This window comes from Leucoraja erinacea, chromosome 8 (genome assembly GCF_028641065.1).
Source record: "Leucoraja erinacea ecotype New England chromosome 8, Leri_hhj_1, whole genome shotgun sequence".
NCBI lineage: Eukaryota > Metazoa > Chordata > Chondrichthyes > Rajiformes > Rajidae > Leucoraja > Leucoraja erinaceus.
Window position 1 is genome coordinate 15,250,204 of NC_073384.1, and position 17,396 is coordinate 15,267,599.

The window sequence follows — 17,396 nt, forward strand, 5'->3', positions numbered from 1 at the left end:
CAGCACAGGAACAGACCCTTGTGTTCAGACCCTTCACCCATAATGTCTATGTCGAACATGATGCCAAGACTAACTCTTATCTGCCTGCATATCATCCATATCCCTCCATATTCATGCACCTATTCCAAAAGTCTCTTAAATGCTATGAATGTATTTGCATGTTCTAAAATTGGGGATTACACCCTCAAAAGTAAGGGCTTAGACATCGAATGCAGAGATGAGGAGAACGTTCTTACATTCGGAGGGCAGTGACTCATTGGAACTCTCTACCCAAGAGGACTGTGGCAGCTCAGTACAATAGACAAATATTTGATAACATTTTGACGATTAAGGCGATCAGGAATATGGGGTTAGTGCGAGAAAGTGGTACTGAAACAAAGGCACGATGGGCCAAATCTAGTTCTCATGTCTCCTTCAAGATAGTCATTAAAACCTACCTCTCTGACCAAACATTCTACCATAATTTCTCCCTGAGCAGCTCAAATTCACTTTAATAACACACTTGAAGCACCATGGCATGTTTGTGACCTTGTAAACAAAAATATTGACAACATTGTTCTATTTGACCTCAAATGGGAGTAATTGGCAGGTACTTTAAAACTTTGACCGCCGGCCTGCGGCCTACACCAGCCTGAAGCCACGGTCTCTGGTTGGGAAGAGCCGATCCTGGACTCACCTTGACTTTGACTTTGTCCCTTACCATCTGGACGCCCGCAGCAACGGCTGTGGAGGGTGGAGGTCCCGACCACGGGGGAAAATGGAGGAGGACTGGCCAAGTTCTGTGCCTTCCACCACAGTGATGAATGCTGTGGTGGATGTTTGTGTAAAATGTTTATTGTGGTTGTGTGTTCTTTATTACTGTACCGCTGCTGGCAACCCAAATTCCACCGACCTTGGTTGTGTGGCAATTAAATTATATCAAATTATATCAAAATTAGGAACATTTGCAATTTTGTCCAACTGTTACTTTATTCTGCTAAACGAAACAAGTTAAGAATATTTACACATACAATACATACCCTCAAGTTACATAAGGTACAACTTCTGATAGACTACATTTTACAAGATTTTGCTACTGGGATGTTATAGTTACATTGTTAAGGAAAAGAAACATATAATAAGTTACTTAAATATTCTCAAATACAAAAAGTGCATCAGTTTAATTTTGTGCTGCTTTTCAGTATTTTAATTTTGCTGGCAACATTTAACATGAGACTCGGACGCTGACCAGAGTGCGTCTCGATAATCTGACCCAGTTCTAAGTAGCTTCAAACCCAGATGAAAAATTAGAAGATTATACAAAATGAAATATTGTATAATTATTCAAAATGAAATAATATCAAATATCACAAAACAACTTGTAATATTAAAAAGCCAAGCGATGGAAATTAGAAGGGATTATTGAGTATCCAGAAACAAAAACAGAAAATGATGAGAAACACTCAGCGAGTTGGATAGCAAAAGTGGAGGGAGAAACAATTAACGTTCTGGATCAAAGACCCTTCATCAGAAATAAGCTTATGTTTAAGGTCAGAAAAGAGAGTTTGGGATTCACTCAGAGACCCTCCATCTGAACAGATTTGTCAATCTGACACATTGACTCAGTTTCTCTCTCCACAGATGCTGCCTGACTCACTGAGTGTTTCCAGCATTCTCCACTTTAATATCAGGTTTCCAGCATCTGCACTTTTTTGATGAAAGAACCAGAGTTAGTTGTACAGAAGTCCAAGAACTGGCTTGAGGGTTACATTGCTACTTTAAATACTTTGTACGTGGAATTTCTGGATGGAACACTAAGTGGATTTGAGTGGGAAAGGGGAGGAATGGAATTTATGGGATCTGGGGCAGAATACATTAATGATTTAGGTGAAGAGATTAAAAGTGACATTAGCAAATTTGCAGATGACACAAAGCTGGGTGGCAGTGTGAATTGTGAGGAGGATGCTATGAGAATGCAGGGTGACTTGGACAGGTTGAGTGAGTGGGCAGATGCATGGCAGATGCAGTTTAATGTGGATAATAGTGAGGTTATCCACTTTGGTGGCAAACAGGAAGGCAGATTACTATCTGAATTGTGTCAAGTTAGGAAACGGGAAAGTACATCGAGATCTGGGTGTCCTTGTACATCAGCCACTGAAAGTAAGCTTGCAGGTACATCAGGCAGTGAAGAAAGCTAATGGCATGTTGGCCTTCATAACAAGAGGAGTTGAGTATAGGAGGAAAGAGGTCCTTCTGCAGTTGTACAGGACCCTGGTGAGACTACACCTGGAGTATTGTGTGCAGTTTTGGTCTACAAATTTGAGGAAGGACATTCTTGCTATTGAGGGAGTGCAGCGTAGGTTCACGAGGTTAATTCCCAGGATGGCGGGACTGTCATATGTTGAAAGAATGGAGCGACTGGGCTTGTATACACTGGAATTTAGAAGGATAAGAGGGGATCTTATTGAAACATACAAGATTATTAAGAGATTGGACATGTTAGAGGCAGGAAACATGTTCCCGATGTTGGGGGAGTGCAGAACCAGGGCCCACAGTTTAAGAATAAAAAGCCATGGAGAATGGAGATGAGGAAACATATTTTCACCCAGAGTTGGGAATCTGTAGAATTCTCTGCCTCAGAGGCAGTGGAGGCCGATTCTCTGGATTATTTCAAGGGAGAGTTAGATAGAGCTCTTAAAGTTAGCAAAGTCAATGGATATGGGGAGAAGGCAGGAAAGGGGTACTGATTGTGGATGATCAGCCATGATCACAGTGAATGGTGGTGCTGGCTAGATGGGCCGAAAGGCCTACTCCTGTACCTATTATCTATTGTCTGGTGGAACATGCAGTGGCTAAAGAAGACTTTAATCAGTGGAGCATCCAATGTTTTCCATCATGTTCTGAGCAAGTAATTCAATTTAGGGAATTCCTTGCATAACCCAATGAGAACTCTGGTTTGTTACACCTTCACGAGGCTAACCCAACTTGCCAGGATCTTGAGTTGAAATCAAAAAGTAAAATCCTTCTTTGGGGCCCAGGAACAATGGTAGTACATGATTCCTGGAATCTTGGAGAAATACTGTGAGTTGTAAGATGGGATTTCTAACTCAATAACTTACAAATGACACCTGATGAGCTCAATGTTGTTTGATTGGACTCGCCCTCCTCAGTCTTGTATGTACAAACATTTCTGGAATGTCCCATTTCTATTTCCACTTTAGAGGATTTCTATTTCACGGATAATGTGACACATGGCACAGAGATGCAACATAATTCAGACAGGTCCAAGGTCACCAAGACCTCCCGCTAATTTGCAAGCACTATAAAATAATACGGGGATGTGTTTTAGGTATTGGAGTGTTGGCACATTTTCACTTCAGGTCACAATAATGCACTATTTGTCAAGTATGGCAAAGCGAATAGTATTGGATAATTGCCTGAGGAGTTAACGGAATCAAGCTACAATGAGTGTGGCCTTAGAATGGAGAGCGAGAAGGATCTTCAATATGATGGTGGCCCAGAATGGACACGGAGAACATTCACACTCTGAGAAGGAACCACAAGTGAGCAGTTGGAAGGATCTTTGTACACTGTGAGTATGAGCCTACGATGGGAGGTGAGAGGGCTGGCCACACATTGACAATGGACTTGATCAACAGTTCTATGCATGTGCTGTACCCGAGAAATGTCCGGTGATCATTTGATACAGCGCTGGTTGATTTTGCAGTGTGCATATGAATGATGGTGGAGAGGAAAAATCACACTGACAATGATCTCCATGGAAGCCCTCCCTACCAAAGTGGCAAGAGAGCTTCTCACCATCACCCCACTCTTACCCTAGGCAACTTGATGATGGGCATTTCAGCTCCACCCCGCTTCTTACGTCACTCATTTCACCAACAGGTCGCACGTTCAAGAATCTGTCACTGGTGGAGAGCGAGGGAATGGAAGACACCTTGTGCCCGTCTTTGTTCACACCTGGTTACCCTGGGCACCTGCCCAACTTACTTCTGTCAGGTTTCTAACTAATGCCTCGGAGTACTGCATCAGATGCTGATGATGTGATGATATACATGCCGGTCCTATGACGATCAGCTCCGCAAAGACTTGGTCGTTTCTACGACTGTCGACTTTCTGCTCATCTTGTCGAAGGAACTTGGAATCTAAATGTCATGGAAACAGAAAGAAAAGTTACGATTTTGGACTTAGCCCCGCAAGAGCACGTAAAGTATATAACCATATAACAATTACAGCACGGAAACAGGCCATCTCGGCCCTACAAGTCCGTGCCGAACAATTTTTTTTTCCCCCTTAGTCCCACCTGCCTGCACTCATACCATAACCCTCCATTCCCTTCTCATCCATATGCCTATCCAATTTATTTTTAAATGATACCAATGAACCTGCCTCCACCACTTCCACTGGAAGCTCATTCCACACCGCCACCACTCTCTGAGTAAAGAAGTTCCCCCTCATATTACCCCTAAACGTCTGTCCCTTAATTCTGAAGTCATGTCCTCTTGTTTGAATCTTCCCTATTCTCAAAGGGAAAAGCTTGTCCACATCAACTCTGTCTATCCCTCTCATCATTTTAAAGACCTCTATCAGGTCCCCCCTTAACCTTCTGCGCTCCAGAGAATAAAGACCTAACTTATTCAACCTATCTCTGTAACTTAGTTGTTGAAACCCAGGCAACATTCTAGTAAATCTCCTCTGTACTCTCTCTATTTTGTTGACATCCTTCCTATAATTGGGCGACCAAAATTGTACACCATACTCCAGATTTGGTCTCACCAATGCCTTGTACAATTTTAACATTACATCCCAGCCTTTATACTCAGTATAGAAGTATAATTAACTCTGAGTTTGTTTAATGATTTGTCAATTTCCCTTCAGAGTCCAGGTGAGGGAAGTGTAGGGCAGGAAATAGATAGATGTAATTTGTTCTCATTATAACAATTTAATTATTTTCTTTAGAAACAATTGGAAATTCAAACATCGACATACATCATCGACACTGCCAACACACATCTTCCCGCTATTGGAAATTTACTTTGTAAGATATTTCTTTGGACATTTCTCCTGTTGAAACAATTGTGACTTACTGCTTTTCGATCAATTAATTCTTCTGTAGTGTATTTACCTCACCCAATGGAATTTATGATGCCCAAAATTTAACAAAATTAATGATCTCTTAAAATTGCCAGTCGCACACCAAGGACTTGGGATTCATTTGCCATTATACGGAGCACTTCTGAAACGGAGCCATTGTTATAATTGGAAAATTATGGCTGCCAGGATGTACACAGCAGTACAATAATAGCAATCTGCTATAATTATGTTGGTTTCGGGAGAAATATTGTGCAGCTTGGTCTGGCACTCTTCATCGCATGAGATCCTGTACATGCAACATAGAGGGTCTTCCTTTGAGAAAGTGGAATAACATAGAACTAGTATGAATGATGGGTGCCTACCAAATACACTTCCTTGTGTAGGAAGGAACTGCAGATGCTGGTTTAAACTAAAGATAGACACAAAAAGCTGGAGTAACTTCCTTGTCTGTGTTTCCTGCCCCTCCACTCTCCCAGCTCTCTTTCCCGCCCCTCTATAATCTGAAGAATGGTTGCGACCCAAAACGTCACCTATCCATGTTACCCAGGGATGCTGCGTGACCCGCTGAGTTACTCCAGCATTAATGTGTCTATCTTTGCGAATGGGTCGGCGTGGACTCGGTGGGCTGAGGGGTCCGCTTCCATGCTTTTTCTTTAAACTAAACATCACTCAGACAACAATATTTCAGATTGCGTTGGAAAGTCAGTCTAGATTGTGTGCAATGGACTCTGAAGTAAGACATGACCCGATGGCCTTTATTCTGAGAGATTAAACTGGTACCACTAAACCGACACTGCCACTTAACACCAATCAAGGCAATGTCAGATTATTCCCCATGATGCCATCTGCAAGTTGCCCCTTTGCTTTTTCTGGTGGCTTCCTGCTATGTTAGTGATATTTTGACTCCATGAGTTAACTGTGAGGACTCAGTCTCCACAGTAGGTTCTCAGCAAACTTTCCTATCCTGCAATCGCAAACCAACATCTCAACGGAGGCCTCCAAAATGAGTCTCCTCTATCTGTACATATTCCATCAGAGGAACAACTCCAGGACTGTTTGGAGTCTGTAGACTGGGCAATGTTCAGGGATTTGGCAACGGACCTGAACGAATACGCCACAGTCGTTACAGACTTCATAAAGAAATGTGTGGAGGACTACAACCCGTCAAAAACCTTCCAAGTGTTTCCCAATCAGAAGCCTTGGATGAACTATGAGATCCGCACTCTCCTGAAGACCACACACTGGGCATTCGTGTCTGATGATACACTGGTCTACAAAAAGTCCAGATACGACCTTGGTAAGGCCATCAAAAAGGCCAAAAGGGACTTCTGCTCCAAACTGGAGGATGAGACAGATGTTCGGCAGATGTGGCGGGGCCTGAATGCAATCATCACCTACAAGGCGAGATCAGGAGGCAGCTTGAATGTCGTCGAAACATCACTCCCTGACGAGCTCAATGCGTTTTACGCACGCTTTGATAGGGAGAACACTGATGTGCCTTCTCGAGCCCCCATTCGCTGGGATGGTATTTCAGTCACAGTCACAGAGGCCGACGTCAGAAAATCCTTCAGAGGGGTAAACCCTCGAAAAGCACCTGGACCTGATGGTATACCCGGTCATGTTCTAAAAACCTGTGCGGACCAACTGGCGGGAGTTTTTACGGACATTTTCGACCTCTGACTTCTGAGGTCTGAGGTTCCCACCTGCTTTAAAAGGGCATCAATTATACCGGTGCCCAAGAAGAGCAAGGTGACGTGCTTCAATGACTATCGACCAGTGGCACTAAAGTCTGTGGTGATGAAGTGCTTTGAGAGGTTGATCATGGCGCAAATCAACTCCTATCTCACCAAAAACCTAGACCCACTGCAGTTCGCTTACCGCCACAACAGATCAACGGTGGATGCGATCTTGCTGGCTCTCCACTCCGCTCTGGACCACTTGGACAACAAAAACTCATATGTCAGACTGTTATTCATTGATTACAGCTCGGCATTTAATACAATCATTCCCTCCAAGCTGGTTACCAAACTCGCAGAACTAGGTCTCTGTGCACCACTCTGCAATTGGATCCTCGACTTCCTCATTCACAGACCACAGTCAGTTCGTATTGGTGGAAATGTGTCAGCCTCAATAACAATCAGCACGGGAGCACCTCAAGGCTGCGTGCTTAGTCCCCTGCTGTACTCACACTATATTCATGACTGCACAGCTACAAAAAGTGGTAAACACTGCCCAGTCCATCATCGGCTCTGACCTCCCGTCCATCGAGGGGATCTATCACAGTCGCTGCCTCAAAAAGGCTGGCAGCATCATCAAGGACCCACACCATCTGGGCCACACACTCATCTCCCCACTACCTTCATGTAGAAGGTACAGGAGCCTGAAGACTGCAACGACCGGGTTCAGGAACAGCTTCTTCCCCACAGCCATCAGGCTATTAAACTCGGCTCGGACAAAACTCTGACCATTAATAGCCAATAATCTGTTTATTTGCACTTTATCAGTTTAATTATTCATGTGTGTGTGTATATTTATGCAATGGTATATGGACACACTGATCTGTTCTGTAGTCATGCCTATTATGTTATGGTGTGCTGAAGCAAAGCAAGAATTTCATTGTCCTATCGGGGACACATGACAATAAAACTCTCTTGAACTCTCTTAATTGGCTTCAGTAAAAATTGTGACATTTCCCCCAGTATGTAGGATAGTGTTAGTGTAAGGAGTGATCGCTGGTCAGCATGGACTCGGTGGGCTAAAGGGCTTGTTTCCGTGCTGTATCTCTAAATTCTAAATTTATTTACATACATATTAACTGAGCGCTTCTGTTGTCTACTCCTATGAAAAATAAATGCTCCGACTATAAACTGCAATGGCTACATCCATATAAATGGACACCTCAATAGGCTTATGTTTTCAATTTGTTAATAGACAGGAAAGAAAATAGGTTGTTTTTTGGTCAATGATTTTGATTATGCATATTGGGCCAAAATTATCAATTGCAGCACAGTTTTGAAGATTAAAGGAAAGGTAGGAGGAGGATGAGAGTGAGTGTGGTGGGAACATGGAACGGCAAGTGGGGTGAAAGGTTATCACTTCCAATACTCACTGCCATTCGATGCTGCTTGCGAAGCTGCTTGACTCTTACAAGATCCAGAGCAACAGCCACCTGCTCTGCTGAATGCTGCAAGTCCTCTGAATAGCTCTGTATCAGTGCCATCGGAATCCCACAGCGACCATGCTGAAACGTGAGAAAAAGCAGTCATTTTAGGTCAGGACCAGAACATGTTCTAAACTAAAACTGAGCCAGTTAACTATTTTGTTTCTTTTCGTTAGCTTGTTCCTGAGTAGTCAAGCCAAAACTTCACTTGATTGAAATAAAGACACAAAGTGTTGGAGTAATTCAACGGGTTAGGCAGATAGATGGAGAACATAGATAGGCGAGATTTCCGGTCAGGGCTCTTCTTCAGATGAAATGTTGCTTAACCATGTTCTCCAGAGATGCTGCCTGACCCACTGAGTTACTGCAACACTATCTTTGTTTTGGTAAGCCAGCATCTGCAGTTTCCTGTGTCCACATTTCATTTGATGGTCTTGTGCACAGGTGCTTGATGGTACCTTCAGAGGCACTTGACCATTTCAATCAATCACCAACCCTCGCCTGGTTTGCATTGACCGTTTTCCGGTGCATTAGCAGCAAAACATGTCATGAGGTGTCCTCTTGGTTACTCACAAGTCGAAAGTACCAAGGGAGAGTTAAAAAAATCCACAATTTAAAAAAAAGCCAACTTATCATTAGAATGATTTGCCCTAACCCTCCACATTCACCCCCATCCCATTCACTTCAATTTCCAAACTTTTGGGTGTGCAAGGTTGCACTGGCAGTGCCCCGGATGTTGGAACAGTGGTTGCACTAGGTGTAGGAAGGAACTGCACATGCTGGTTTACATCGAAGATAGACACAAAATGCTGGGGAGACTCAGCGGGTCAGGCAGAATATCTGGAGAAAAGGAACAGGTGACATTTTGGGTCGAGACCCATCTTCAGTTCCTGACTCTCAATCTGAAGAAGGTTATCGACCCGAAACATCACCTATTCCCTTTCTCCACAGATGGTGCCTGACCCGCTGAGTTACTCCAGCATTATGTGTCCATCTTTGGGTTGCACCAGGGCCAAGGTCACAGCCCACAGTGAAACAATGACAAATTACATGTGGGTTAGTCATTGTGGACCAACAGATTCAACACATTATCCGTGTGAAGCATCTACAACCACCTGATTCCCAATACTCAGCTGTTCTTAAGTTGTCTATTCCTTCTCAGAGTTATGGGTAGGGAAGGGAGGGAAGACAATGATGAGGAGCAGCAGAAAGGAAGAATATCCACCATGGTGACACAAAGAAACGGATGCTGAGCTCAAGGACACAAAGGGGTCCCTGGAGCAGAAACTTTTATCAAATAAAGATGTCAGAAAACCAACTGTGGGGATAAGTGGACAGATAAAGGTCAATTTGTGATTGGTCCACGATAGTTGGTGATTCCATCAGGAATGGCAAAGGTGCGCAGAAAATCAGACTCAGCCCAGATCTAACTTCCCAAGGCCTTCAAAGGAACATTGGGGCCCTCCCATACACATAAGAAAATAGATCCATGCTTCAATTCTTATGGTGAGTCTACAGTTCCAGATGTCCTTAATTTAGGATCACAACCTCAGTACTAGCTACTTGTATCCCCAAAGGCAATAACCAGCTTCAATCATACCTTATCAGAGTAGGGTTTCTCTGTGAGATCAGTTGCTTCCAATTCTAACTTGTTTTCTACTAATGTTTCCAGTTCTACTTCTCTCATTCGGAGTGGCTTCCTTCCAGAGGCCGGACACAGCTTAACTCTCAACTGTGGTGTGCAGGAGGTGTCTGGCAATGCAGTCTCTGGTGAACAGGGGGTCTGAGTGACCAACAGCGACCTGGCCGGCTCTGCGGCGGGACATTGCACGTGCAAATTGGACACCAGTCCATACCTGCTACTGATGGAAGGATTGGAGTTGTTCACTAGATGTGGCCCAGCATGTATTCCATTCCTCATATAGTCCCTGCATTTCTTGGCAGGCACGGGGGGTGGCTGAGAAGGATGATGTGCCTTATTTTCAGTCCTAATTTCCATATCTTTTGCCGAGCTACAGGTCACCACCCTGTCTCTATAATCATCCGCAGGAGGCTGTCTTTGCTGAGGTGGTGTGACCACTGTTGGACTGGGCAACACTTGGTCACACTTTGCTACCGGAAAGAACTCGTTCTTCTCTCCTGAACGGTTATGTGGGGCCGTTGCCGGTGCCGTCTGGAGTTCGGCAGTGCGGCACTGTTCTCCTTGGGGTTCCCCGAGGACACCATCAGAAACTGGAATTGGCCCGCAGAACCTCACTGCACCGCTTCCCGGAATGTTCTCGCCGGAGGTTCCAGGCGCCGTGCCGGGCTCGGTTTGCCGAGGCAGGGCGGCGCTCGTTCCTGCACTAGAATTAGCTTTCGATGGAGAACGGGCAGCTCGGCACAGCTCGGCGAAAGAGCGAGATCTTTGCCTCTGCTTCTGACCAGAGCGGAGACACGCCAGGTCCTCACAGCTAACGCTGGTCCGCAGTCTCTGGCACCGTCTGACAGGCACTGAACGGCTGGTGCAATTAAACCGTGCATAGGGTGAACTGGGCAGGCCGTCAGACCCTGCGGCGTGCTTCTCCTCCCTTCCACAATCGAGGTTCTCAAAAGAGTTTGAGGGTTGAATCGCCAGGTATTCTGATGGCGGACATTTGAACGTCAACTCGAGATTTGCCAACCCTGCCGTCACTAATGGCCAGGACTTCCTGTTTTTGCCTATGGACAAGAGAATGTTATTCGCCACTGCTCAAATACAACCACCTGTAGTCGAAACAAATTTACCCAATGGTCAAGGGGAATAAGGGGTGGCACAGTAGTGCAGCGGTTAGTGCTGCAGCCTCACATCTCCAGCGACCCAGGTTCAATCCTGACCTTGGGTGCAGTCGGCGTGGAGTTTGCACGTTCTCCCTGGGACTGCACGGTGCCCCCCCCCCCCCCATCCCAAAGATGTGCTGATATGTTGAATGTCTTTTATAAATCACACCTAGCATCAAAAATGGCAAAAAGCAACAAAGAAGCATTGATGGGTATGTGAGAGGGAATAGGTGCAGGGGCTTCTGGAGTAACAAGGGAACTAGACTGCTGGGGATGGGACTGTTGGCATTGTTCCCCAGTTGCCAGCTTTGACCCAATAGCCTGTTTTTGTGTTGCTCTAATACCAACATGTCTTTAGTGTAGTTTATAATTTTCACATGTACAGCTACAGTGAAAGGCTTTTCGTTGCATGCTATCCCGTCAGCCAAAAGACTATATATGATTACAATGAAGCCGTCTGCAGATTGTACATCCGTACAGATACAGGATAAAGGGAATAACGGTTAGTGCCAGATATATAGTCTTGTAAAGTCCACCAGTAATGTCAGCCCTATTGTGAAACAGTGGCTTGTTCGTGCAAGTCCCACTCAAGGGAACTGAGCACATTGAGGCGGCTCAATGTCGCAGCAGGAAAAGCTGCTGCCTCACAGCGCCAGACACAGGTTCGATCCTGACCTCAGGTGCTGTCGGTGTGGAGTTTGCACGTTCTCCCTGTGACCGTGTGCGTTTCTTCCGGGTGCTCCGGTTTCCTCCCACACCCCAAATGTGTACGGGTTTGTAGGTTAATTGGCCTCTGTAAATTGTTCCCTAGTGTGTATGTAGTGGATGAGAAAGTGGAATAACATGGAATTAGTGCGAACGGGTGATCGATGGTCAGTGTGGACCCGACGGGCCGAAGGGCCTGTTTCCATGCTGCCTCTTTAAACTGAACGCAAAAACTAAACTAAACTTAGTCTAGGCATGCACTCCAACTGGCGTACAATTAATACACGGAAATCGGCTTCACTGCTACAAGTGCTATTTTTGAGATGATGACTGTTTCTAAATACCGGAGGGAATGTTGAAGAAGAGGTGGAGCCATCTCCCTGTGGGTTGTTTGAATCTACTCTTCCACCAATGTAATTAAAAGCCCATCATCTGCTTACTTGCCTTCCTGCTATGTGGGGGTACTTTGACACTGAGCTGAAGTTTCACCAGGATCTGTCTGAATGTCATAGAAGGCTCAAGAGACTGGTGACCCATACTGTTCCTGACCATTATTTTCATTCATTCACTAAACGTAAATCCTCACCCCTTGCCTTTGACAGGCTGGAAGCAACAAATGAAGTTCTTTACCGACAGCAATGAGGGTAATGCACTCTCTGACCTTATCTAGCCTGAGCCCCTGTTTCTGAGCAGTCTGCAGATCAGATCTGATCTCAACATCTACTGACCTTCTATAGTTGGCTGGTTGTCTTTTCCGAGGTACATTCCTGCATGAAAATAAAACAAGTCAGTGAAACATCGTGCGGTAGGAAAGCAGCAACATATATCAAGTGAAACATGAATCCAGCTCATTTTTTGGTTTAGTGATCCAGCACGGAAACAGGCCCTTCGGCCCACCTAGACCGCAACGACTGGTGATCCCCGCTGACTAACACTATCCTAGTAGATACACAAGTGGGACCATTTATAATTATACCAAGACAATTAATCTGTACATATTGGAGTGTGGGAGGAAACCAGAGATCCTGGAGAAAACCCACACAGGTCAAGGGGGGAACGTACAAACTCCGTACAGACAAGCACCCGTAGTGAGGATTGAACCGGGGTCTCTGGCGCTATAAGGCAGCAGCTCTACTGCTGCGCCACCGTGCCGCCATTGGTGCATTGTTCTCCTTGGACAGTTGATGAACACGAGGTCTTCACCAAGCCCACCTGCCCTGGGGAAGTCCTTCGTCCAGGGGCGGACCAAGGACTTGTTTTGAAGAGACAGAAGTTCGCAAAAGCCAACCGTTTTGAGATGAGGTTCATAACCTGCTTGTTATTCTTATCATATTGCTCACAGGAATCTAAAGACTTTTAATGAGCCAAAACAGGAATGGGAAAGAAAAAAAACACCCTTGTGCATGTGTAAAAATTCTATCCATATTAAGGAATCAATGCTTACCGAGATACAGTTACCATCACTGCCTCAGCTGTTTTGCTTTGAACAGGTGACCTAATATTGGATCTATCAGCTGTTTGAAATCCCAAGACCCTCTGTGCTTGCAGCATAAGATGTCTCCCCACCCCCCACTGCCAATTGTGTCCCCATGTCGTCAATTAATTTCACTTTTGCCCATGTAGTTAATTTAGCTCACTTTTTCAACTAGAGAGACTCGGGATGTTTGCTATAATTGCTGCAAATCAACATTTGTTTTATGAATCTGTGCTATAATGTGCATGCAGTATTATTACATGAATTAGTCATGTAATCTCAAGTAATGGTGTAATATGAATCCATGTTGTTAAATTAGTTTGTGCTGTAAAAATATGGACTAATGCTGTAAAATGATCCACTGATGTGATTTGGAAATGTATTCTAACGTGGACCAGTGCGACAATACGGATTTCCACTGCAATGTGGACAAATGCTACGTTATAATCTGCATTAGGGCCTGCACAGTAGCGCAGCTGGTAGAGTTACTGTCTCACAGCACCAGAGACCAGGGTTCGATCCTGACCTTGGGTGTGATCCGTGTGGAGTTTGTGCATTCTCCCCTGTCGCTGTGTGGGTTTCCTCTGGGTACTCCGGTTTCATCTTACATCCTAAAGTTGTGCGAGTATATTGCCTACAATACATCGGCCCTGGTGCGCAGGGAATGGATGCGAAGGTGGAATAACAGAATTAGTGTGAACGGGTGATCGATGGTTGGCATGGACTCGGTGAGCCAAAGGGCCTATTTCCATGCTGTATCTTTCAATCAATCAATATGCATGCAACCAACAGAGATGGACACTGCTATAAAATGAACTAATGGTGCTGTAAAACCCTGGGGTGGGGGATTATTGACCACCAATAACCACAAACATCTTTGTGCAAGGTATTACCCTACCAATTAGATACATTTCCAAGATGCTATACTCCGTTAAATGTTACCTTGATATCAAAGGATAGTCACTCTTAGCTCACCTCAAGCAATCAGCTCCTGAAGTGGCCTAAACCAATTCTACCCAATGCAGTAATTTTGAGAATAAACAAATATTCTAAAATGGACATATGCTATAATACTGATCCACAATGGAACAATTTAGAAGGATGAGAGGATATCTTATAAAAACATATAACATTGTTAAGGGATTGGACAGGCTAGATGCAGGAAAAATGTTCCCCATGTTGGGGGAGTCCAGTACCAGGGATCACAGTTTAAGAATAAGGGGTAGGCCCTTTAGGACTGAGATGAAGAAAAACGTTTTCACCCAGAGAGTTGTGAATCTGTGGAATTCTCTGACACAGAAGGCAGTGGAGGCCAATTCACTGGATGTTTTCAAGATAGAGTTAGATTTAGCTTTTAGGATCGTCAAGTCAACATACACATACAACAGTGCAGTGTTGTCCATGTCAGATCCTCTGTGATGTGGACTCTCAGGTATTTAAAGCTCACCCTATCCACAGTAGCCCCATTTATCTCCAGTGGTGTATACGTCCTCGGATGTTGTGCCCTTCTAAAGTCCAAGCTCCTTCGTTTTTATGACATTCAAGAGGAGGCTGTTGTCCTGACACCAGAGTGCCAGATCAGCCACCTCCTCCCGGTAGGCCTTCTCATTGTTATCGGAGATCAGGCCCACCACCAGAGTGTCATCAGCAAACTTGATTATGGAGTTGGAGCTGAACCTGGCCACACAGTCATGTGTGTACAGGGAGTACAGGAGGCAGTTGAGAGCACAACCCTGGGGGGACCCTGTGTTCAGGGTGAGGGTGCTCAATGTACGTCTTCCCATCTTGACTACCTGGGGCCTGGCGGTGAGAAAGTTCAGGACCCAGGCACACAGGGGAGTGTTGAGCCCCAGTTCCTGCAGCCTCGCAGCAAGTTTGGTGGGGACTATCGTATTGAAGGCTAACGGAATTAAGGGATGTGGGGAAAAAGTAGGAACGGGTATTGATTTTAGATGATCAGCATGATCATATTGAATGGCGGTGCTGGCTCAACGGGCTGAATGGCCTACTCCTGCATCTATTTTCTATGTTACCATGTTTCTAAACACTGGGATTTTGTGCATCTAACTTGTTAAATAGATCAGTGTTGCAAAGTGGATTGGCATTGTAATTATAAATCACATAAGTAATCGTACCCATGCTGCACCCTGACCCTTACTGTATCACAGAAATGTATCATAATATGCAGCTGCTATACAGCTTCACGTTATAGCATCAATCAACAACTCACTCATTTCTAGATGGTATTACTGACCTGATTACTAGGCCGACAGATCGGGCATGCATGCATTGGATATACTGTTTGGTGTGTGTATTTATGAAATAATTGGCAGTCTGGACCTTGCATTAAGCTTGTTCGAATTAAGCTCAGCTTCAATGTAGCTGTCAATTTTCCCTTTGTTAAAGTTTGCAGTAGGCGCATGGCTAATTGGATACATTCACTAAGGGATTTATAGATGGAGCCAACATTCTCAACGAGTAACTAAAAATAACTCAAATAATTGGTAAAAGGACGGCGAGAAATGGAATAGATTCTGAAGAGAAAGAAAATATTTTCATTTCTGCAGCATCTTACACAGCCACGATCAGGGACCTGAAAATGTAACTTTCCATCCTCACTGACCTGCTGAATATGTCCAGCATTTAGTTTTGTTTTTTCAGATTTCCAGTGTTTGCTGTTTTTCTTAATTTTCATTTACTTTTGAAGGGTAGCTACTATTGTAATAGAGGGGCAAAGCAGCCAGTGTACAGAGAACAGTAATCTGATAATGGTCACATCTCCTATTTCAACAAGGTTAGCCAAGGAATATTAGATCAGCCAGGTCACCAGGGAGAACTTTTGTCCATATTTTTTAAGTTTTGTGACAGGATCTGAACCAGTGGATGGTCTTGGTTTTAGAAGAATCCTTTCTTCTTAGAAGGAATCCTTAGAGGTCTATCATCTTTCAGAAGGATGAGCGGGGCCCTCACAGAAACTTTCCGTATAGTGAAAGGCCTGGATCGAATGGATGTGGAGAGGATCTTTACTCAGAGAGTGGTAGCGGTGTGGAATGAGCTTCCAGTGCAAGTGGTGGAGGCAGGTTCATTGGTATCATTTAAAAATAAATTGGATAGGCATATGGATGAGAAGGGAATGGAGAGTTATGGTATGAGTGCAGGCAGGTGGGACTAAGGGGAAAAAAAATTTGTTCGGCAAAGACTTGTAGGGCCGAGATGGCCTGTTTCCGTGCTGTAATTGTTATATGGTTATATGGTTATATGATGTTTCTACTAGTGAGAGAGTCTGGAACCAGAGGTCATAGCCTCAGAATAAAAGCCTGTACCCTTAGAAAAATGAGGAAGAATTTCTTTAGTCAGAGGGTGATGAATCTGTGGAATTCATTGACACAGAAGGCTGTGGAGGCCAAGTTAATGGATACTTTTAAGGTGGAGATTGATAGATTCTTGATTAGTGTGGGTGCCAGAGGTTATGGTGAGAAGGCAGGAGAATAGAGTTGAGTGGGAAAGATAGATCAGCCATGATTGAATGGCGGAGTAGAGTTGATGGCCTAATTCTGCTTCTACAATTTATGACCTTAAGAACTTGGTTTAATGCCACACCCTGAAAGATGTTACGACCGACAAAAGAACACTATCTCAGTGTTGCACGGGAACACTAAACTACATCCAAGCACTAAACTGAATAATTTGGCCACTAGAGAGCAGTCTTGAACTAATGCTACCTCATTTGTGACCTTCGGACTATCTTTGATCAGACTTTAACTTGCACAAAATGTTATTCCCTTATCATGTATACATTGTAAATAGCTCGATCATACTCATGTATTGTCTTTCCGCTGACTGGTTAACACATAACAAAAGCTTTTCACTGTACCTCAGTATACGTGACAATAAACTAAACTGAAACTGAGTGCTCAAAACAGGTTTTGGAACGTGTGTGTGCGCGCATGGGAAAGCAGTTGCTCGATGCTGCTCCTACCGTTGTCAGGAAATCCACTCTCCTCGAAGCAGCCAGAGTCCCACGCAGAATGTCTCTGCTGGCCCGAGCCGGCATTCTTAATGGAATAGTGAGACAAAGCTTCCTGGGGGGCGCATTCAGCCACCAGATCCTTGTCACTGTTACCTGTGGAGGGGAAACATCAAAGGACAATTAGTGTGGATAGCACA

General features: G+C 44.5%; 1 protein-coding gene across 7 annotated transcripts in view; it reads right to left on the minus strand.

The window, feature by feature from the left end:
* Positions 1-950: 950 nt before the first annotated feature.
* The window catches only part of sash1a (SAM and SH3 domain containing 1a), a 146,314-nt gene continuing 129,868 nt past the window's right edge, over positions 951-17,396 (minus strand). For all 7 annotated transcript variants that reach the window (XM_055639032.1, XM_055639031.1, XM_055639030.1 and 4 more), the window contains exons 16-20: positions 17,209-17,352; positions 12,484-12,522; positions 9,852-10,951; positions 8,201-8,332; positions 951-4,142 (exon numbers count right to left, since the gene is read on the minus strand). In XM_055639032.1, coding sequence (XP_055495007.1) covers positions 4,071-4,142; positions 8,201-8,332; positions 9,852-10,951; positions 12,484-12,522; positions 17,209-17,352 — 1,487 coding nt within the window. In that variant the 3' untranslated portion in view covers positions 951-4,070. The remainder of the gene's footprint in view (positions 4,143-8,200; positions 8,333-9,851; positions 10,952-12,483; positions 12,523-17,208; positions 17,353-17,396) is intronic.